This window comes from Cherax quadricarinatus, chromosome 83 (genome assembly GCF_038502225.1).
Source record: "Cherax quadricarinatus isolate ZL_2023a chromosome 83, ASM3850222v1, whole genome shotgun sequence".
In the NCBI taxonomy this organism is placed as follows: domain Eukaryota; kingdom Metazoa; phylum Arthropoda; class Malacostraca; order Decapoda; family Parastacidae; genus Cherax; species Cherax quadricarinatus.
In genome coordinates this window covers 18,470,644-18,495,157 of record NC_091374.1, presented here as the reverse complement: position 1 = coordinate 18,495,157, position 24,514 = coordinate 18,470,644, and the positions used below count along the sequence as shown (strand labels likewise).

The 24,514-nt window shown below is 37.8% G+C and overlaps 1 protein-coding gene across 1 annotated transcript; it reads left to right on the top strand.

The window, feature by feature from the left end:
- Window positions 1-70: 70 nt before the first annotated feature.
- LOC128702228 (pre-mRNA-splicing factor ISY1 homolog) lies at window positions 71-24,387 on the top strand. The gene is made up of 7 exons (XM_070102888.1): window positions 71-180; window positions 1,826-1,848; window positions 12,240-12,403; window positions 14,687-14,852; window positions 20,518-20,705; window positions 22,233-22,357; window positions 24,002-24,387. Exons 1-7 carry the CDS (start codon window positions 178-180, stop codon window positions 24,143-24,145), a joined length of 813 nt encoding a protein of 270 aa, XP_069958989.1. The 5' UTR covers window positions 71-177; the 3' UTR covers window positions 24,146-24,387.
- Window positions 24,388-24,514: the final 127 nt, after the last annotated feature.

Sequence of the window (24,514 nt, the reverse complement as noted above, 5' to 3'; positions counted from 1 at the left end):
AACTTATTATGCAATATTTTATAAATTTAGGCATGAAAAAATCCTTTAAATTATATTTAATATATAAAATCTTATATTAGATGTATTAGTTAAGTATATTATTGATAGACAAGATCGAGAGGAAGGAGAGTAGACATGTCTACAGCTGATCTCTGTTTTATAACATAATCTACCACAATGGTGACTATATCAACATTTATTACTCATATAGAATTTACGTGTACAGTATCTGTCTCTGGCGAGGTTATTATAACTTTGTTTTACTCGTGTGAGGGAAAAAACAAACTAAAGACGACGATGAGAATATCACTCCAACGTTTATGGAATCATACGGGTTTAGCGCTTTTTAATATATTTTTTTTATATTTTCATATAATAATAATAATGTTGAATTATCTTAAGTTAAATATGCATAATTTCTCACAAGTGTGACGAAGTTATTACATAGACTTGCCTGTTTTTTTTTTTTTACTTAAATTTAAAATTCAAAATTCAAATTTTTATTCCTTTTTATGCATTACAAAAATAATGTAATTTACACGTAATAAAACACTGGTAGGCAGACAAGACAGCCACTAGCAGTGTATTTCAGGCAAACTAATTCATATTAATATTAATAAAATTATTGAAGGTGTTGACATATTAATTAGTACGTGTATTTAGGTACAGGTACGCACAATACTATGATCGTACATACCAACATATGTATATATATGCAAAACCACAAGGGGGGGGAGATGAGTCATAGCTCTAGGCCTTTCGTATTGTAACCAACACGTCATCAGGAGCTTGCAATGTTGCAGAAATGAATAACAGTCTGGACAGAATCGTTCAAGGAAACGACTCTCTGGAGATAATCATTTCCTTGAACAAATCTACCTGAGCTTCCTATTAATTTCTGAAATATTGCAAGCTCCTCATGGTGTTGATTGCAACACAAAAGGTCTAGAGCTATCACTCGGCTCCTACCCCCAGGGTTATTTTATTGCTCGTTCCCGATTATTGCATAATGTATACACATGTAAATTACCTGTGATAGCCATAAAAGTCAAAGTTACTTATTTCCATCGGAAGCCTTGTAATAACTTGTTGACTCACAAAACCGTAATGACACGATTGCAAACAAACCATATCACAGGCGGGGATAGAACCCGCGGTCAGAGAGTCTCAAAACTCCAGACCGTCGCGTCGCAACGGTCTGGAGTTTTGTGGCTGATCGCGGGTTCTATCCCTGCCTGTGATATGGTTTAATAACTTGTTATTTTGTTAAGATTAGTAACCCAGGATAACCCAGAATAGCTCAGGATAACCAAGTAAACCAGATTATCATTGAGCACCAAAAATACTGACCTACAGTATTGTTGGTGTGTACTACAGTTGACTGACTTAGCTCATTTAACTTTATGGTTTAAATAATAAGACATTACAAGGACCCCAATGGAAACAAGTCACTTTGGATGACTTTTTTGAAGGGTTATCCTATATAATATACACTATGTTTGATAATTGTCCTATGTGTACCTGTAACTAAATAAACTTTTAACTTAATTGCATTTTGTATTCTGTTTATGAAACTGTATTCTTGTATTCTGTTTATAAAATTCTGTTCTTGTGCTTACAGGTCATTAATGCTTCCTGATATTTCTTTAAAAAAATGATCTAATTGTATATTTTAAGCTCTAGAAACATTATTTCGAGTTATAATGCAGATTATTGTTTGGAAAATGGAACTTGCTTAGTAATTTGTTCCTTTGTGTGTCTTGATGTACTGTGCTTTGTTTCTGTATCATTTCATGGCTCTAATACATTTTTTTCCCCCCAACAGGCAAGGAATGCAGAAAAGGCTATGTAAGTATTAATTACAGTGCAGTACTGTAATTTCTCGGTTATTTTCATCTGTGGTTCAGACTTTTAGCTTGCTGAGTTGGAATTTGAATAAGCATTGCATATTTTCCTCCTCTGAACTATTTTATTTAAAGATCTCTCACAATCTTAATTTTTTTATTTAAAGCAAATTTACAGGCTAAGATCCACTATCTCTCCTTGGCTCATTTTAAAGCTAATTATCCTAGTGAATGAGATAACCGAGCAAGAACAAAAACATTGATAACTGGGAGTGAAATCTACCATCAAAAACTACAGTTCAAAATATAAAAACCCAAATTAACTCCCCATTGACAAAAGTAGATAAAAATCCCACATACTGGAAGAAATTCAGTGATGCTCAGTTACCTCATCTGAATAAATAAATAGATCAAATTGAATATCAGCAGACTGATGCTTTTGTGATAAATGATTTAATGTTTCCAACAACTATTACACAATTGTGATGAATGGTTTGAAAAACCGACAAGTTGAAGATTGAGACACTTATGCAACATATAAGAGATAAGAGATTTCGTTCGGATTTTTAACCCCGGAGGGTTAGCCACCCAGGATAACCCAAGAAAGTCAGTGCGTCATCGAGGACTGTCTAACTTATTTCCATTGGGGTCCTTAACCCTTTGACTGTCGCGGCCGTATATATACGTCTTACGAGGTACCGTGTTTGACGTATATATACTCATAAATTCTAGTGGCTTCAAATCAAGCAGGAGAAAGCTGGTAGGCCTACATGTGAGAGAATGGGTCTGTGTGGTCAGTGTGCACCATATAAAAAAAATCCTGGAGCACGCAGTGCATAATGAGAAAAAAAAACTCCGACCGTTTTTTTTAATTAAAATGCCGACTTTGTGGTCTATTTTCGTATAGTATTTATGGTTGTATTCTCGTTTTCTTGGTCTCATTTGATAGAATGGAAGACATATTATAGAAATAGAGATGATTTTGATTGATTTTACTATAAAAAGAACCTAGAAATGGAGCTCAAAGTAGGGGAAATGTTTGATTTTTGCCAATGTTCAAAAGTAAGCAAATGATGCCATTTTCCAGTAAATGTCCAACTAGCCATTCTAATATGCAGTCATGAATGGGTTGATGTTATTTATACAATTATTACAGTATTGCAGTAGTCTGCATAATAGTAAGTCTTCAATTTTTTGTTTGAATAAAAATTCAAAATAGAAAGCAAGAGTAATATCAGAGGGGCTTGGAAACACGACTGATGAGCAAAGAAAATGTTATTTTAGAGCCAGGAATGTCTGCATTGTTCATTCTGGACCTTATTTTGAAATTGTCATATTTTTTAGTTTTCGTGAAATTGGCCAAATTGCAAATTTCTGACCACATTATTAGGTAGTTGAAATCGGTAAATGGGCAGTTTCTTGTACTCAATCGATAGAAAAAATGAAGTTCTAAAGAAATAGCTATGAGTTTGGGCGACTGGAACAATGGAATTAGCCAAAAATAGGGCTCAAAGCGGGAGAAATCGCCGATTTGTAAACGGCGCCGAGGTTGCTAACTTCGCGAGAGCATAATTCCGTCAGTTTTCCATCAAATTTCGTTTTTTTTGGTGTCATTACAATCGGGAAAAGATTCTCTATCATTTCATAAGAAAAAATATTTTTTTTTTTTTTTTTTTAAATTTTGCGACACCAGGACATAAGACGTATATATACGGCCGCGACAGTCAAAGGGTTAATCTTGTCCCCCAGGATGCGACCCACACCAGTCGACTAACACCCAGGTACCTATTTGCTGCTAGGTGAACAGGACAATAGGTGTAAGGAAATGTGTCGGAATTTCCACCCGCCGGGAATCGAACCCGGGCCCTCCGTGAGTGAAGCGGGAGCTTTAGCCACCAGACCACCGGGCCACCAGAATCTTTATTCAGGAAACGTTTCGCCACACTAGCTTCATCAGTCCAATACAAAGCAGAAACGTGTAAGGAGAGTAGGAGTTTGAGGTAATCAGTCCCTCAGCCTGGAGTCGATGTGTTCAGTCCATCAATCTTGTAGAATGTACAGCATAGGGCCGTAGACGTGGCTTATATACTGTAGTCAGACACTGCAGCATCATGGGATCTTGTTACAAAGAATTCTTCTACACTTGTCCAACCTTTGGACGAAGACCTACTTCGACTAGTGGATGGTACCACTATGACCCCGCCTCCTCCTGTTTCGCCTCACCTGGCTACAGTATATAAGCCACGTCTATGGCCCTATGCTGTACATTCTACAAGATTGATGGACTGAACACATCGACTCCAGGCTGAGGGACTGATTACCTCAAACTCCTACTCTCCTTACACGTTTCTGCTTTGTATTGGACTGATGAAGCCACTGTGTGGCGAAACGTTTCCTGAATAAAGATTCCCATATGTTGCATAAGTGTCTCAATCTTCAACTATAACACAAGATTCCTGCCCTTGAAACCACTTCTAAGCAGAGACCTGGTTAAAACAACCTTACCAGCATATTCATCATACCTGGGGTATACAACTATCCACAACTGTAAAGCAAACAAAAAAGGTGAAGGTGTTACTGTTGTCTATGCTGATAAACACCGTTGATGGCTATGGTGAATATGTGCTTTCTTAATTTGCAAATAACCTACACATAGGGAGAAGCTTATGATGTTTCGGTTTGACCTGGACCGTTTATAAGTCGGTGTAAATGGTCCACATCGGATCAAAACGTCATCGTAAGCTTCTCTCTCATATGTGCGGGTTATTTATGTATTGTTCCAGTCATGGTACTGTGCCATTTTGTTCTTTGTTCAGTTCACCATAAAACAATCATGATCTAATAGTGCTTGAAGCAGCTTAAATCCTTCACACTAGTTTGCTAACCTTCATTAACAACCTGGGAAATATGATAACAAACTCAACAGAAGCTATTTAATAACTGTTGGAGATTTCAACATTAATCTTTGCCAACTAAATAACACCCAAGTTTCAGGCATCATTAATAATATGTATGATTCCCTCCTGATACTCTCATCACTCATCATCACTAATCCACTAGAATCACTGGGCCAATATAATAGCATATCTTAATTTGAGGTATAATCCCAGATAGAACAATTGACCATTACCCTGCTGTAGACTATAATGATGAATTAAATACTTATCAGTGCCTTGATGAAAGAAAGCTAAATCTGTAATGTTAATTCTGGTGTCCAAAACTTCTTCAACACGCAAAATATCAGTAAATAATGCTCACAAAATTCCAAACAAATAATCACAAACATGCTAATTAACTCATTGCTTATAAAAGGTTTGCTCAAATCAGTTGATAAGAAACATAGTCTGGCCCTTCTAGCTATGGAAATATTATAACAGTTTTCTGCAACCCTCACAAGAATATTTAGTGCTGAGCCAATTACTATTATAATAGATTTAACAATTCCTTAGGACATAAATTATAAGTCCAGCAAGCTATAGAAAATGGTACTTAATAAAGTGACACCTAAACAGATATACGTATCAGTTATATCTCAGAGCACACACCCTGTTTTCCTGTTTTTTGTGGGGTTCATTATCTTATTTAATTTTTTAATCTGTGTATGTATACATGTATATGAATCTTAATGCCAGCTCAACACATTGTTTAAATTAGCAGAGTACCAGTAGATCATTTCAAGTACACCTACCATCTGACTTACGACCTGCTCGACATATAACCATTCGACTTACGACCATGTTTTTTATGCCAGATTTCTGGGAAACAACTGTTTGTGTAGGTAGTAGGTTGGTAGACAGCAACCACCCAGGGAAGTACTACCGTCCTGCCAGATGACTGTGAAACAAAAACCTGTAACTGTTTTGCATGATGGTAGGATTGCTGGTTTTTTCTTTTTCTGTCTCATAAACACGCTAGATAACAGGGATATCTTGCTACTCCTACTTACACTTTGGTCACACTTCACAGACACGCACATGCATATATATATATACATACATCTAGGTTTTTCTCCTTTTTCTAAATAGCTCTTGTTCTTTTTATTTTTTCTATTGTCCATGGGGAAGTGGAAAAGAATCTTTCCTCCGTAAGCCATGCGTGTCGTATGAGGCGACTAAAATGCCGGGAGCAATGGGCTAGTAACCCCTTCTCCTGTATACATTTACTAAAAAAGAGAAGAAGAAAAACTTTATAAAACTGGGTTGTTTAAATGTGCGTGGATGTAGTGCGGATGACAAGAAACAGATGATTGCTGATGTTATGAATGAAAAGAAGTTGGATGTCCTGGCTCTAAGCGAAACAAAGCTGAAGGGGGTAGGAGAGTTTCAGTGGGGGGAAATAAATGGGATTAAATCTGGAGTATCTGAGAGAGTTAGAGCAAAGGAAGGGGTAGCAGTAATGTTAAATGATCAGTTATGGAAGGAGAAAAGAGAATATGAATGTGTAAATTCGAGAATTATGTGGATTAAAGTAAAGGTTGGATGCGAGAAGTGGGTCATAATAAGCATGTATGCACCTGGAGAAGAGAGGAATGCAGAGGAGAGAGAGAGATTTTGGGAGATGTTAAGTGAATGTATAGGAGCCTTTGAACCAAGTGAGAGAGTAATTGTGGTAGGGGACCTGAATGCTAAAGTAGGAGAAACTTTTAGAGAGGGTGTGGTAGGTAAGTTTGGGGTGCCAGGTGTAAATGATAATGGGAGCCCTTTGATTGAACTTTGTATAGAAAGGGGTTTAGTTATAGGTAATACATATTTTAAGAAAAAGCGGATAAATAAGTATGCACGATATGATGTAGGGCGAAATGACAGTAGTTTGTTGGATTATGTATTGGTAGATAAAAGACTGTTGAGTAGACTTCAGGATGTACATGTTTATAGAGGGGCCACAGATATATCAGATCACTTTCTAGTTGTAGCTACACTGAGAGTAAAAGGTAGATGAGATACAAGGAGAATAGAAGCATCAGGGAAGAAAGAGGTGAAGGTTTATAAACTAAAAGAGGAGGCAGTTAGGGTAAGATATAAACAGCTATTGGAGGATAGATGGGCTAATGAGAGCATAGGCAATGGGGTCGAAGAGGAATGGGGTAGGTTTAAAAATGTAGTGTTAGAGTGTTCAGCAGAAGTTTGTGGTTACAGGAAAGTGGGTGCAGGAGGGAAGAGGAGCGATTGGTGGAATGATGATGTAAAGAGAGTAGTAAGGGAGAAAAAGCTAGCACATGAGAAGTTTTTACAAAGTAGAAGTGATGCAAGGAGGGAAGAGTATATGGAGAAAAAGAGAGAGGTTAAGAGAGTGGTGAAGCAATGTAAAAAGAGAGCAAATGAGAGAGTGGGTGAGATGTTATCAACAAATTTTGTTGAAAATAAGAAAAAGTTTTGGAGTGAGATTAACAAGTTAAGGAAGCCTAGAGAACAAATGGATTCGTTAGTTAAAAATAGGAGAGGAGAGTTATTAAATGGAGAGTTAGAGGTATTGGGAAGATGGAGGGAATATTTTGAGGAATTGTTAAATGTTGATGAAGATAGGGAAGCTGTGATTTCGTGTATAGGGCAAGGAGGAATAACATCTTGTAGGAGTGAGGAAGAGCCAGTTGTGAGTGTGGGGGAAGTTCGTGAGGCAGTAGGTAAAATGAAAGGGGGTAAGGCAGCCGGGATTGATGGGATAAAGATAGAAATGTTAAAAGCAGGTGGGGATATAGTTTTGGAGTGGTTGGTGCAATTATTTAATAAATGTATGGAAGAGGGTAAGGTACCTAGGGATTGGCAGAGAGCATGCATAGTTCCTTTGTATAAAGGCAAAGGGGATAAAAGAGAGTGCAAAAATTATAGGGGGATAAGTCTGTTGAGTGTACCTGGTAAAGTGTATGGTAGAGTTATAATTGAAAGAATTAAGAGGAAGACGGAGAATAGGATAGCAGATGAATAAGGAGGCTTTAGGAAAGGTAGGGGGTGTGTGGACCAGGTGTTTACAGTGAAACATATAAGTGAACAGTATTTAGATAAGGCTAAAGAGGTCTTTGTGGCATTTATGGATTTGGAAAAGGCGTATGACAGGGTGGATAGGGGGGCAATGTGGCAGATGTTGCAAGTGTATGGTGTAGGAGGTAGGTTACTGAAAGCAGTGAAGAGTTTTTACGAGGATAGTGAGGCTCAAGTTAGAGTATGTAGGAAAGAGGGAAATTTTTTCCCAGTAAAAGTAGGCCTTAGACAAGGATGTGTGATGTCACCGTGGTTGTTTAATATGTTTATAGATGGGGTTGTAAGAGAAGTAAATGCGAGGGTCTTGGCAAGAGGCGTGGAGTTAAAAGATAAAGAATCACACACAAAGTGGGAGTTGTCACAGTTGCTCTTTGCTGATGACACTGTGCTCTTGGGAGATTCTGAAGAGAAGCTGCAGAGATTGGTGGATGAATTTGGTAGGGTGTGCAAAAGAAGAAAATTAAAGGTGAATACAGGAAAGAGTAAGGTTATGAGGATAACAAAAAGATTAGGTGATGAAAGATTGAATATCAGATTGGAGGGAGAGAGTATGGAGGAGGTGAACGTATTCAGATATTTGGGAGTGGACGTGTCAGCGGATGGGTCTATGAAAGATGAGGTGAATCATAGAATTGATGAGGGAAAAAGAGTGAGTGGTGCACTTAGGAGTCTGTGGAGACAAAGAACTTTGTCCTTGGAGGCAAAGAGGGGAATGTATGAAAGTATAGTTTTACCAACGCTCTTATATGGGTGTGAAGCATGGGTGATGAATGTTGCAGCGAGGAGAAGGCTGGAGGCAGTGGAGATGTCATGTCTGAGGGCAATGTGTGGTGTGAATATAATGGAGAGAATTCGTAGTTTGGAAGTTAGGATGAGGTGCGGGATTACCAAAACTGTTGTCCAGAGGGCTGAGGAAGGGTTGTTGAGGTGGTTCGGACATGTAGAGAGAATGGAGCGAAACAGAATGACTTCAAGAGTGTATCAGTCTGTAGTGGAAGGAAGGCGGGGTAGGGGTCGGCCTAGGAAGGGTTGGAGGGAGGGGGTAAAGGAGGTTTTGTGTGCGAGGGGCTTGGACTTCCAGCAGGCATGCGTGAGCGTGTTTGATAGGAGTGAATGGAGACAAATGGTTTTTAATACTTGACGTGCTGTTGGAGTGTGAGCAAAGTAACATTTATGAAGGGATTCAGGGAAACCGGCAGGCCGGACTTGAGTCCTGGAGATGGGAAGTACAGTGCCTGCACTCTGAAGGAGGGGTGTTAATGTTGCAGTTTAAAAACTGTAGTGTAAAGCACCCTTCTGGCAAGACAGTGATGGAGTGAATGATGGTGAAAGTTTTTCTTTTTTGGGCCACCCTGCCTTGGTGGGAATCGGCCAGTGTGATAATAATAAAAAAAACTGTTTGTGTTGTACACAGTGTTTATCCTAAACCTTACAGTATAAAATACAGTACTAACAGCATAAAAAGTAAAATAAAAAATGAAGTACCAAAATAAAGCAATAAAATAAAATCATTACAAAAGTGTGACGTTGATATTCGGTAGTAAGGTTCAACTTACGTCCATTTTGACTTATGACCGTTTGGTCAGAACCAAACTTTGTCGTAAGTCGGATGGTACCTGTACATGACAACCTAGAATCTGCAAAAATACACTTGAGAAGTCAGCATGGCCTTGGTCTCGTGTAACATTTCTGACCATGTTTAACCCTTTGACTGTTTTGGTCGTATATATACGTCTTACGAGCCACTGTTTTTGACGTATGTATACTCATAAATTCTAGCGGCTTCAAATCAAGCAGGAGAAAGCTGGTAGGCCCACATGTGAGAGAATGGGTCTGTGTGGTCAGTGTGCACCATATAAAATAAATCCTGCAGCATGCAGTGCATAATGAGAAAAAAAACTGGGACTTTGAAATGCTGACTTTGTTGTCTATTTTCGTATAGTATTTATGGTTGTATTCTCGTTTTCTTGGTCTCATTTGATAGAATGAAAAACATATTATAGAATTACAGTGGGACCTCAAATATTGAACTTTCTTCGGTCCAGAAGTCTGTTCGACTGCCTTTACCGAATGATTTTATTCCCATCAGGAATAATGTAAATTAGATTAGTCCATTTCAGACCCTTAAAAATACACTTATAAAAGCACTTACAAAAATCTTTCTTTCTTTCAACACACCGGCTGTATCCCACCAAGGCGGGGTGGCCCAAAAGGAAAAACGAAAGTTTCTCCTTTTACATTTAGTAATATATACAGGAGAAGAGGTTACTAGCCCCTTGCTCCCGGCATTTTAGTCGCCTCTTACAACACGCATGGCTTACGGAGGAAGAATTCTGTTCCACTTCCCCATGGAGATAAGAGGAAATAAACAAGAATAAGAACTAGAAAGAAAATAGAAGAAAACCCAGAGGGGTGTGTATATATGTGCTTGTACATGTATGTGTAGTGTGACCTAAGTGTAAGTAGAAGTAGCAAGACGTACCTGAAATCTTGCATGTTCATGAGACAGAAAAAAGGACACCAGCAATCCTACCATCATGTAAAACAATTACAGGCTTTCGTTTTACACTCACTTGGCAGGACGGTAGTACCTCCCTGGGCGGTTGCTGTCTACCAACCTACTACCTATACTTACAAAAATACACTTACATAATTGGTTGTGTTGGGAGCAGTTTGATTTTTGAGGTTCCACTGTAGAGGTGATTTTGATTGGTTTTACTATGAAAGGAACCTTAAAATGGAGTTCAAAGTAGGGGAAATGTTTGATTTTTGCCGGTTCAAAAGTAAACAAATGATGTCATTTTCCAATAAATGTCCGAGTAGCCATTCTAATATGCAGTCATGAATGGTTTGACATTATTTATAAAATTATTGCAATATTGCAGTAGTCTGCATAACAGTAAATCTTCTATTTTTTGTTTGAATAAAAATTCAGAATAGAAAGCAAGAGTAATATCAGAAGGGCCTGGAGACGTGACTGATGAACAAAGAAAATGTTATTTTAGAGCCAGGAATGTCTGCATTGTTCATTCTGGAACCTATTTTGAAATTGTCATACTTTTTAATTTTCGTGAAATTGGCCAAATTGCAAATTTCTGACCACGTTATTGAGTAGTTGAAATCAGTAAATGGGCAGTTTCTTGTACTCAATTGATACAAAAAATGGAGTTCTAAAGAAATAGCTATGAGTTTGGTCGACTGGAACAATGGAATTAGCTGAAAATAGGGCTCAAAGTGGGCGAAATCGCCGATTCGTAAGTATTGCCAAGGTCACTAACCTCGCGAGAGTGTAATTTCGCCAGTTTTCCATCAAATTTTGTTCTTTTGGTGTTATTACAATCGGGAAAAGATTCTCTATCATTTCATAAGAAAAAAATAATTTTTTTTTTTAGGAATTTTGTGACACCAGGAGACCCCTCAGGATTTGGGGTTGCGACAGTCACAGGGTTAATATACATGTATATATATATAGTATGATACAGTGCTGTAATTCTAAACCTTTCAATTTCATTTTAGTTTTTGAAATATACTGTACTGTAATAGTAAAACCCCTTAAAACGTAATTACTTGAAGGCTTGCTCAAGATGGAAATTTTTTTAGCGTAGGTTCATTACTGTAGATTTTTTTTATCAGCAGTCTGGCTGCACCTTCAAAGACCACAACAGTATATCTTACACATCTTGCTAGAAAAATGATAGGACGGATAATGAGAACCTTCAAAGCTAGGGACGTCAAGCCCATGATGATTCTCATCAAATTGCTTGTTCTCCTTAGGCTGGAATACTGCTGTACACTGACTGACTCCTTCAAGGCAGGCGAAATTACTGACCTGCAGAACACATAAGTACGATAAAGCACCTAAATTACTGGGAATGGTTGAAGTCCCTTGATTTGTATTCTCTGGAATGCAGGCAAGAAAGATACATGATAATATACACTTGGAAAATTCTAGAGGGATTAATACCAAACTTGCACACGAAAATCACTCCCTATGAAAGCAAAAGACTCGGCAGGAGATGCAACATTCCCCCAATGAAAAGCAGAGGCACCATGAGTACTCTGAGAGACAACACAGTAAGTGTCAGAGCCCCAAGACTGTTCAACTGCCTCCCAGCATACATAAAGGGGATTACCAATAAACCCCTGACTGTCTTCAAGAAGGCGCTGGACAGGCACCTAAAGTCAGTACCTGACAAGCTGGGCTGTGGTTCATACTTTAGTTTGTGTGCAGCCAGCAGTAATAGCCTGGTTGATCAGACCCTGATCCACCACGAGGCCTAGTCTCAGACCGGTCTGCGGGGGTGTTGACTCCCGAAACCCTAACCAGGTAACTCCAGGTATCCCACTGAGGCAGGGTGACCTGAAAAAAAAAAAGTTTTTACTGTAGATTGTGTCAGCTACATTTTTACACAATTCACAGGACTACATTGGCACGGTGGCGAGCAGCACAGGAAGGAGGCAGCCAACAACAAAAAACCCGTCGACCTTACTTGGCTTCCGAGTGTGAAGATCTTCGAGAAGCTGAAAAGTGGAGAAATCAAGTCATTTCTGAAATTGCAAGGAAAGTCTCACAGATTCAGAATGGTATGTTTTATGCTTATTTATTTAAGATTAGGGGTAGGGGTCACCTTAGGGAAGGTTGAAGGAAAGGAGGGAGGGTAAACATGTTAGAAGCAAGTAGAGGCAAATGGTATTGGGGACTTGATGAGCTGTTGGAGAGTGAGGAGGGTAACATTTTGTGAAGGGATTCAAGGAAACTGGTTAACCGGATTTGAGTCCTGGAGGTGGGAAGTACTTTGAAGGATGTGGTGGGGATATTTGCAATTTAGAGGGGCATCTAAACAAGATGACAAGACAGCGATAGTGAATGACGAGGTCACCCTACCTCAGTGGGAGATGGCCAGTGCGTTAAAAAAAAAATTTCAGAATACTAGTACTGTACTGTATAGTAGTACATTATGATTTATCTTATAATTGGTAATACAGCCTCTCCTCACTTAGCAACGTACTCGTTTACCAACGACTCAGATTTACGACAGGCTTTTTTGACTAGTATGCATACCTAAATAGTGTATATTAGAGCTGATTTCCTCTATTTTGCTTATTACAATATACAATAAGCTACTGTATAAACATTTAGAAATACGTATACTAAAAATGTTATAAATGGTGCAAAGGTTACATTAAAACAATATCAAAGATGGTTGACACAAACCCACTACCATTGTACTACGCTCCTTGCTTAGCAATGAATTCTTTTACCAACGTGCATAATAAACATATTAAACTAAAACAACATGGTCTTAGGAACGGAACTCCATCGTTAGTGAGGAGGGGCTGTATAGCCATTTTTATTTTTTGCTATAAACTAGAATTAGAATATCTTCTAAAGTACTTCATACTATATGGTTTCTCATACAAACACAGATTAGACAAAAATCAAACCAAAACCAAGGTAAAGAAAGACAAAATTTCATTCATAAAGTTCACATATGCAAACATACATAGGGTATTATCAAGAAGACTAGAGTTAAAGAGTTATCATGAGTGAGAGGAAGCCTGACATTGTGTCTAACTGTAACAATATTTGAAAACCATATTCTGTATGGTAGCATTGGAGGTTAACTAAGTGAAATGAAGAGACAGTAGGAAAGAAAGTAGGAGGTCTAGATATTATTGGTGAAAGAATCACTTCAAGAAACAAAAGTTTAAGTTCAAATATCAGAAGTGTAGCAATAGAGATTCAGAGGAAAGATGAAAAACCTGTTTTGTAAATGCATACAATCCATCCTTTAACATCACAAGGAAGAGAGAAGTATTTCACAAGGTAAACAAGGACTTGTCGAGCATACTTCACAAAGAAAACTTCTAATGAAAAATCATTGTTAAAAAATGTGAGCCATTATAATAGGGGATTTCATCTATAAATAAAGCCTTGCTATCCTATAATGTCAGAATGTCTAGCAAATAGGTACTAAGTTCCTAAATGTAATAACAAGATCCTTTCTGCATAAGCACACCAAAGAAGCGATGCAAACAACAGAAGGCAATACATCATCAATGCTAGATCTTATTCACACCAGAAAAGAAGACATTCTCAACATTAATTATTCATCTAAACCCACCAAGAAAGTGCTAATGCTCCTCTGAAAATATGACTAAATATGACTTGGGGAAGAAAAAGAAAAACACAGACAACTAGCTCTATTCTAGGTAGGTTAGTAGACAGCAACCGCCCAGGGAGGTACTACCGTCCTACCAAGTAGGTGTAAAATGAAAGCCTGTAATTGTTTTACATGATGGTAAGATTGTTGGTGTCCTTTTTTCTGTCTCATAAACATGCAAGATTTCAGGTAAGTCTTGCTACTTCTACTTACACTTAGGTCACACTACACACATGTGTACAAGCATATATATACACACCCTTCTGGGTTTTCTTCTATTTTCTTTCTAGGTCTTGTTCTTGTTTATTTCCTCTTATATCCATGGGGAAGTGGAACAGAATTCTTCCTCCGTAAGCCATGCGTGTTGTAAGAGGCGACTAAAATGCCAGGAGCAAGGGGCTAGTAACCCCTTCACCTGTATGAATTACTGAATTTAAAAAGAGAAACTTTAGTTTTTCTTTTTGGGCCACCCCGCCTTGGTGGGATACGGCCAGTTTGTTACAGTACAGTACTTGTTTCAAGAATTGCTTAGCTGTCTTGCCAGAATGCATAGATATCACAGTTCAAATGTCTCTCTGAACTGTAAGTTTCCCTTCCCTTTCCAGAGTACAGACATTGTATTTCCCAGCATGAAGACTCAAGCCCTTGATAAATAATTATAAATAATTTTAATTTACAGTCTAACATTTATTTTAATTACCAGCTGGCTTGGGAGAATTCCGAATTAGAGACTTAAATGATGAAATCAATAAGCTTCTACGAGAAAAGGGTCACTGGGAAGTACGAATCAAGGAACTGGGTGGTCCCGATTATGTTCGTGTTGGACCAAAAATGACAGATATGGATGGACAAGAAGCCCCAGGCAACAGGTATGATATTTTTACATAACACAAAACATAGCATAGGTAATGCAGACCTCTCTCAGTGTCTTCCTAATCACAATAACTGCAGTAATGTAATGGAGAGAAATGCTGTTATGAATCACCAGACATTTCAGCTTTTAACATAAATAACTTTGAAAAATAGTCATAGACACTTGCCAGTGGAATGAAGAAACCTACTTGTAGACAAAGAATTAAAGTTGACCTGTATATTTCAGTATCAGTCTGAGAACTTCATTAGCATTGATGATGAACACCTCAGACAGAGATTGAATTATACAAATCAGTGGGTTTTTTCTGCCTTTATCTGCATGTGGGTTTCCTCACTTCATAAATAATTTTGAATAACCAGTTCAAAGATGAAGTGAAACACAAACTTTTTATACAAGTCTTTTGTATAAATTAGTTACTGTATATAAATTTTTGAAAACACGTAAGAAAAATGCTATATAGTGGACTTCATCCCCCCCCTGGAGGTGGGGGGGACCACTTGTGGGTCACTGGGTAGATTGAATAAAACTACAGAGTGTACTAGCCAAATTATGCAGGTTACTTATATCCATGGGAAAGTGAAATAAGAATCTTTCCTCCATAAGCCATGCGTGTTGTAAAAGTCAACTAAAATGCCGGGAACAATGGACTAGTAACCCCTTTTCCTGTAAAGATTACTAAAAAGAATAAGAAGAAGAAAATTGTCACCCTGCCTCGGTGGGAGACGGCCGACTTGTTAAAAAAAAAAAAAAATTATTTCCTTTAACAATAATATCAGGATTTTTGCATTATTGAAATTTTGGGTTACCCTTTATGAATTGTGTTGGAACTAAATTTTACTGTGAGGTCCTGTTTAACCCTTTCAGGGTTTCAGCCGTACTAGTATGGCTTACGTGCCAGGGTCTTTGACGTACTTGTACTCATAAATTCTAGTGCCTTCAGATCTGGTGAAAGAGCTGGTAGGCCTACATATGAAAGAATGGGTCTATGTGGTCAGTGTGCGCAGTATAAAAAAAATCCTGCAGCACACAGTGCGTAATGAGAAAGAAAAAAACTTTGACCCTGTTTTTGGATTAAAACAGCGACTTTACACTGTATTTTCGTATGGCATTTATTGTTGTATTCTAGTTTTCCTGGTCTCATTTTATAGAATGGAAGACATATTGCAGAAATTGAGATGATTTTGACTGGTTTTACAATGAAAAGTGCCTTGAAATTGAGCTCAAAGTAGCAGAAATGTTCGATTTTTACCAAGGTTTAAAAGTAAACAAATCATGCTATGCATCCAATACACGTCAACTGGTCAGTCTAATATTCTTTCACAAGTGCGCCGATATTATTTATACCATTTCGACACTAATGCAGTAGTCGGCATAACAGTAAATCTTCTATTTTTTGCGAGAATAAAAATTCAAAATAGAAAGCAAAAGAAAGTAAGAGGGGCATGGGGATGTGACTAATGAACAGAGGAAATGTTATTTTAGTGCCAGGAATGTCTTTCTTGTTTAGTCTGGACCCTATTTGGAAATTGGCATCTTTTGAAATTTGTGTGAAATTGGCAAAATTGCTAAATTCTGACCACTGTATTGGATAGTTGAAATCGGTAAATGGGTGGTTTCTTGTACTCATTCGATAGAAAAAATGGAGTTCTAGCAAAATAGTTATGATTTTTGTCGACTAGTACACTGGAATTGGCCGAAAATAGGGCTCAAAGTGGGCAAAATCGCCGATGCGTAAACATCGTCGAGACCGCTAACTTCACGAGAGCATAATTCCATAAGTTTTCCATCAAATTTCATACTTTTGGTGTCATTATGATCGGGAAAAGATTCTCTATCTTTTCACAAGAAAACTATATTTTTTTTTTGGGGGGGGGGGGGAATTGGGGGACCCTGAGAACAAGTCTCTGAGAGGGCCTGTGGACCCTGAAAGGGTTAAAAGTGTTTACTGTATTTGCAAGTTAATATTTGGATTCTAGCAAAGCCTGACTTGTTTTATCTTGCAGATTCACAAAGCTTTTTTAATCCAAGGTTGAGCATGCACTTAAATTAATGTGTTATACAGTGAGAAAATAACATGGATATTTAAATAAATAGGTAGTAGGATGGTAGACAGCAACCGCCCAGGGAGGTACTACCGTCCTGCCAAGTGAGTGTAAAACAAAAGCCTGTAATTGTTTTACATGATGGTAGGATTGCTGGTGTCCTTTTTTCTATCTCATAAACATGCAAGATTTCAGGTATGTCTTGCTACTTCTACTTACACTTAGGTCACACTACACATATACATATATACACACCCCTCTGGGTTTTCTTCTATTTTCTTACTAGTTCTTGTTCTTGTTTATTGCCTCTTACCTCCATGGGGAAGTGGAACAGAATTCTTCCTCCGTAAGCCATGCGTGTTGTAAGAGGAGACTAAATTGCCTGGAGCAAGGGGCTAGTAACCCCTTCTCCTGTATATATTACTAAATGTAAAAGGAGAAACTTTCGTTTTTCCTTTTGGGCCACCCCGCCTCAGTGGGATACAGCCGGTGTGTTGAAAGAAAGTTTTAAATAAATAGGTAGTACGTTGGCAGACAGTAACCGCCCAGGGAGGTACTACCGTCCTGCCAAGTGAGTGTAAAACAAAAGCCTGTAATTGTTTTACATGATGGTAGGATTGCTGGTGTCCTTTTTTTCTGTTTCATAAACATGCAAGATTTCAGGTATGTCTTGCTACTTCTACTTACACTTAGGTCACACTACACATACATGTACAAGCATATATATACATACCCCTCTGGGTTTTCTTCTATTTTCTTTCTAGTTCTTGTTCTTGTCTATTTCCTCTTATCTCCATGGGGAAGTGGAACAGAATTCTTCCTCCTAAGCCATGCGTGTTGTAAGAGGCTACTAAAATGCTGGGAGTAAGGGGCTAGTAACCCCTTCTCCTGTATGTATTACTAAATTTAAAAAGCAAAACTTTAGTTTTTCCTTTTGGACCACCCTGCCTCAATGGGATACGGCTGGTACATTGAAAGATTTAAATAAAAAAATTATGAATGGGAATGTTGCATTGCCGTGCATCATTTTAATTGTGATGTCTTTGCACTTCTAGAAAGATAGGGAACGAGTAATGATGAATGTGTTTTCTTCTTTGGATAACCCTTTATTAGCGAGAAACTGCCAATATGGTAAGAAGGATAAAAGCTGAAGGCCTAGGCAACTTGCACTACATGTAAAATGTGTGCCATGGGGCACACATTTCTTGTTAAATGCATCCCTCCCCCCCCCCACACACACAAAAAAAAAACACTTTCATCATTCATTCAGTCACTGTCTTATCAGCACTCTTCTGGCAAGACAGTGATTGAATGAATGACGGGAAAGTATCTCTCGTTCTTGTATAAACTCTAGAACTAAACCACTGCCACATCTAGAAGCTGCTACAATCCTAGGTTATTAAGACACTAGAGTCTACCTAAGTCATGCACATCTACAAAAACTAACAAGCTAGATTCATAAGCCTGAAGAAATATATACATGTATAGCCAATTTAGCGGTGATCCAAACAGAACCAAACAAGGTTCTATTTAAAATGGAAAATTCTCGGTTAACCTTTATATTGGTTGGACGAATGGTTCATTATTGAGCATTTTCTGTTTTTAGCAATACAGTTGAACCTTGAACAAGGTGGGGTTAGGGACGCCAACCCCCCACACAGTTGAAAATCCGTGTACAACTTTTGACTCCCCAAAAACTTGACTACTAATAGCCTACAGTTTACCAGAAGCCTTACCAATAACATAAGCAGTTGATTAACACACATTTTTGTATGTCATATGTATTATATACTGTATTCTTACAATACAATAAGCCAGAGAAAAGAAAATGTTAAGAAAATCATAAGGCAGAAAATACAATACTGTACTAAATTTATCAATACCATATGTTTATGTTCGTAGGTAGTAGGTTGTTAGACAGCAACCACCCAGGGAAATACTACTGTCCTGCCAAGTGAGTGTGAAACAGAAGCCTGTAATTGTTTTACATGATGGTAGGATTGCTGTTTCTTTTTTCTGTCTTGTATACATGCAAGGTTTCAGGTACGTCTTGCTACTTCTACTTAGATCACACTACACATGCATGTACAAGTATATATATACACAACCCTCTGGGTTTTCTTCTATTTTCTTGCTAGTTCTTGTTTATTTCCTCTTAGCTCTGTGGGAAAGTGAAACAGAACTCTGCCTCCATAAGCCATGTGTGTGTCGTAAGAGGCGATTAAAATGCCAGGAGTAAGGGGCTAGTAACCTCTTTTCCTGTATGTAGTATTACTAAATTTAAAAGGAGAAACTTTTGCTTTTCCTTTTGAGCCACCCCGCCTCGGTGGGATACTGCCGTTTTGTTGAAAGAAGACTGGACCTACACAGTTTAAACCCGTGTTCTTCAAGGGTCAACAGTTTGGGTAATCATGCTACATAAAAAGATTTGTGTTCATTTCGAAAACAGTCTTATAGTAATAGGTGCATTGAATTTGTCAGTCTTGAAGTTACTCTGCCTTTATGATCTATTGTGCTTTATTTATTTATTTATTTAATGTCTTTGCAAACAGTACATTGAGATTGTCTATATGCAATAGTGGGTTGCAATGCAAAGAGAGCCTCAATTATGCCTTGGCATTATGGGCCAACTTAACATTATTGGCTTACATTCTACTTAATACTAAGGAGTAGTATATCATAGTTGTACAGTAGGAAAGTAATTATTTCAAAGTTGTACAGTAGAATATTAATTATAAATGAATCAAAATTTGTATTATACAAATTATTATTATAATCAAGGGGGAAGCGCTAAACCCGGAGGATTATACAGCGCCCGGGGGGGGGATGTGGAAGGCATTCAGGCTTAATTCGGGGAACTGGAGCACAGATCCAATTCCCTAAATCAAGAGCCCCTCACCAACTTCAAGGAACCTTCCTTGAGGGGTGTATTATACAAAGATATACGTATTTATATTCTAAAATGCTTTTGTGAAAAACAATGATTCAATTATATTCCTGTCAACAATGGATAAAAGGTTCAATGTGATTGTTTCAATTATGATATGGGAGTACATAGGTGAGTAAATGTATATTGTGTATATAACATTTAGTCTAGGGTGATTAAGTGGCTTTTGAGAAGAGTCTTAAATTGATTTTCAGATTGGGTTATTTTAATATCTTCTGGTAATGAATTCCATATTTTGGGGCCCTTTATGTGCATAGAGTTTTTACACAGTGTGATATGGACACAAGGTATATCAAAAAGAGATCTGTGTCTTGTGTTGTGGTCAAAGTTATTAATCTTAAAGAATTTGTTTTTCACCACAATGGTCGTCTCCCATGGAAGCAAGGTGACCTGAAAAACAAGAAACAAAAGTTTTCCCTCTTTTTACATTTGGTAATTTATGCAGGAACATATATACATAAATACAGGATACATACTTTTTTTTATTTTTTACTACTATAGCCATTTTTAATCAAGGCAAGGTGACCAAATGAGGAAACTCATTCAACATCACTCAGTAGCTCCTCTTGCTAAAAGTTAATAAATGATCACAGTTCATATGATTGTTTAAACCACAACATCCTTGCCCTTAACTGTTATTTATGTTTATTTGAAATGTTTCATCTTTGCAGGGGTTATATGTACTTTGGAGCAGCTAAAGACCTGCCAGGAGTGAGGGAGCTGTTTGAGCAAGAACCTCCGCCACCTCCCCGCAAGACCCGTGGAGAGTTGATGAAAGACATTGATGCTGATTATTATGGTTATAGAGATGATGATGATGGTGTGTTGATACCACTAGAGAGAAAAGCAGAAAGGAAAGGTAGGGGTCCAAGAATTAAAAAAAAAAAATTATTTTTTCTTATGAAATGGTAGAGAATCTTTTTCTGAAGGTAATAAAACAAAAAGTACGAAATCTGATGGAAAATTGACGAAATTACACTCACAAATTTTACTGCGTCGATATTTATGCATCGGCAATTTTGCCCACTTTGATTTCTATTTTAGGCCAATTACATTATTTCACTCAACCAAATTCTTAGCTATTTCACTAGTATTACCTCTATTTTATCGATGGAGCACAAGAAGCTGCCCAATCAACTATTTCAACCACCCAATAAAGTGATCAGAATTTGGTAATTTGGCCAATTTCACACAAAGTTCAAATTCCAGTTTCAAAATAAGGTCCAGAATAAACCATGCAGGCATTCATGGCACTAAAATAACATTTCCTCTGTTTATTAGTCATGTTTCCAGGCTTTACAGATGAATTCCATTTTGATTTTTTATTTACATAAAGAATTTTTATTCACACCAAAGAATATAAGATTTACTGTTATACGATATTGTAATAATTGTATAAATAATATCAGCACATTCATGAACATATAGTAGACCCTATATACGTATATTGTTTACTCTTGAATCTGCAAAAATCAAACATTTCCTCTCCTTTGAGCTCAATTTCAAGCTATTTTCAGTACTAAAACCAATCAAAATCATCTCTATTTCAGTAATATAACTTCCATTCTATTAAATGAGATGAAGAAACTGCGAATACAACGTAAAAACCATATGAAAATACATTGTGAAGTCGGTGTTTTAATCCAAAAAACACAGTCACATTTTTTTTTCTCATGCACTGTGCGCTGCAGGGTTTGTTTTACATGGTGCACGGATGTAGTAGGTTCAGTGGTCTTGTCCCGGCCCGGGTCTTTTCCAGATGGTGACCCAGCGAATGGTGCACATTCACCACATAGATGCATTCTCTAGGCCCAAATTTACCTCTCACAGCTTATCTGATAAGCTCAAAACGTAACTAATGAATAGAGGACATGTTAGTTTAGTGCCAGGAATGCCTGCATTGTTTATTCTGGACCCTATTTTGAAATTGGAATATGTTGAACTTTGCATTAAATTGGCGAAATTACCAATTTTTGATCACTTTATTTTGTAGTTAAAACACATGACTTGGCAATTTCTTGTGCTCACTTGATATAATAGAAGTAATACTAGTGAAATATCTAAGAATTTGGTCGACTGGAATAATGTAATTGGCCTAAACTAGGAGTCAAAGTCGGCAAAATCGCCGATGCGTAATATTGCTGACACATCAAAATTCGTGAGAGCCATAATTTTGTCAATTTTCCATCAAATTTCATACTTTGTTTTATTACCTTCAGAAAAAGATTCTCTGCCATTTCATAAGAAAAAATTAATTTTTTTTTTTTTTAATTCTTGGACCCTGGTGCACACTTTGAAATTTGGCCTCTGGACCCTAAAAGGGTTAAGTAGGTATAGTGCTTTGTGAAATCTACAACTCATCCCATTGGAATTCTCTCCACAACAGCAATAAAGGCAGCTGTGAAGCAGTACACAAATAAGAAACTGGCAGCCATGGCTGATGAAGAGGATGAGGAATCCCAAGAGAATGGGATACAAGACGAGGATGACATAGACAGTGAGGATGAAGAGGTGATGATCTATCAAGTATATACACAGTAACACTAGACTTAGTGATGTCTGAGGTATTGTATGAGTGGGTATGAGAGACTCAAAAGGTACATTTCTTCATTCTAAATTAATTAGTTGGTAATTAATACAGAAAATTAGTTCCTGCATCTGAGAAGTTTATAGCTGAAACATTTTCCCTTTACAACATCTGCTTTCTACCAAGTTAAGGTGACCAAGAACAGGAAACACTTTCACAATTCAATTAACCCTCCAAATCGTTACATCCCCACTCATTCTTCAGAGTGTAGGCACTCTACCTCACACCTACATGGCTTTATCTGGAGAGTTTATCTGGAGAGAGTTTCGGGGGTCAACGCCCCCGCGGCCCGGTCTGTGACCAGGCCTCCTTAGGTCAGTGTCCCAGGATGCGACCCACACCAGTCAACTAACACCCAGGTACCCATTTTACTGATGGGGAACATAGACAACAGGTGGAAAGAAACATGTCCAATGTTTCTACTCTGGCTGGGAATCGAACCCAGGCCCTCACCGTGTGAAGCGAGAGCTTTAACCACCAGGCCACCAGAGCAAGCTTTCCAGAATCTTTTCATAAATGTTACCTTGTTCATAGTCCAGCAGTCTCAGATCCCAAAAAACAATTTGTCTCCACTGATGTAGCATACTTCCATATACTTGCTAGATGTTCTTAATGGTTATCACTAAAAAAAAACTCCTCTACCTCTTCCTCCCACTCATCATGGGGCAACCCTTTGATAAACAGTACTTTTGGTGAGTTCCTTGAGTTTTTCTACTCTCAGAGCCCAGCCTTAGGCTTTCCATCAACCTCTGATACATGAACCTTTTGGTAAATCAATTCTGCTCCTTCCTTTCCAAGATACCAAATCATCTCAACCTTCTTTCCACCCTCTGGATTATACCTCTCATAACCCCACATCATCTTTTAATTTCCACATTCTTTACTTCTTTCTTCTTTCTTTCAACACACCGGCCACATCCCACCGAGGCGGGGTGGCCCAAAAGGAGAAACAAAAGTTTCTCCTTTTACATTTAGTAATATATACAGGAGAAGGGGTTACTAGCCCCTTGCTCCCGGCATTTTAGTTGCCTCTTACAACACGCATGGCTTACGGAGGAAGAATTCTGTTCCACTTCCCCATGGAGAACATTCTTTACTTATTGAATAATATTCATCCCTTATGGGTTTAGCTCTTAGTTGTGATTATAATAACAATGAATAATATTCACACCACAGATTGAGCTCCAATATGAAATCTCCACTAAGTCCAAAATTTTCCTCCTCGATGCAACATTTAAAGATCATAGCTCACACCCATATACAAGTGTTGGCACTGTTATACTCTTGGTACATTCCCTTTTTTTGTATCCATTGACAAATTTCACTCTACAAACCATTTCAATAATTTGCCTACCTTTCAACGCTTCCTTTGCCTTTCATAAACTCATTTGCAAATACGTACATTTGCCCCAAAATATCTGAATACATGTACATTCACTTATTTCTTACTCCCCCAGTCTGATGTTCAAGCTTTTATAGGCTATATTTTTTGTTACTGTACTCTCATCACCTTTTTATTTTTTGTCCCCACAGCTTCAGAAATTTTGTACTTGATGCCTCCCTTTCAGATCTCACTTGACGAAACAGATGAACGCTCAGAAGTCCAGCGGTTTATGGCTCACGTACCCAACATCCCGACACAAGCAGATATTGAAGCTGCACTGGTGGAGAGGAAAAAGCGTGAGCTGCTTCAGACATACCTCGGTGACTGAGATCTGCTCTGTTAGAAAGTACCTGAATTCATGAAGTACAAGCAATTACCCAGGTTTGGGAACTGCAGAATGACTACTCACTGCCTGAAATCAGTCTGTAATCATTTATCATGTATGTGAAGTTGTATTATGTAATAATAGGCAATTGTAAATATTTTTATATTTATTCTCATTTTATTTTTAAAATTTGCCATTCCAAATGGTAACAATGAAGTGTTTAAGAAATAAAATAGTAAAATTGCTGCTAAAACTTCTTAATCAAGCTCGTAAGCTTTTACTTTAGATGAAACAACTGAAATGAGTACAGTAGGACCCCCATATCCACAGGGAATAAGTTCCAAGGACCTGCCCCAGATACTGAAACTGTGT

What these genes read in the sequence shown, in the direction of transcription:
- LOC128702228 (XM_070102888.1), top strand. An exon ending in AGGAATGCAGAAAAGGCTAT is followed by an intron (nt 1,849 to 12,239) that starts GTAAGTATTAAT and finishes CACAATTCACAG; the next exon opens with GACTACATTGGCACGGTGGC. An exon ending in GAGAAAAGCAGAAAGGAAAG is followed by an intron (nt 20,706 to 22,232) that starts GTAGGGGTCCAA and finishes TCTCCACAACAG; the next exon opens with CAATAAAGGCAGCTGTGAAG.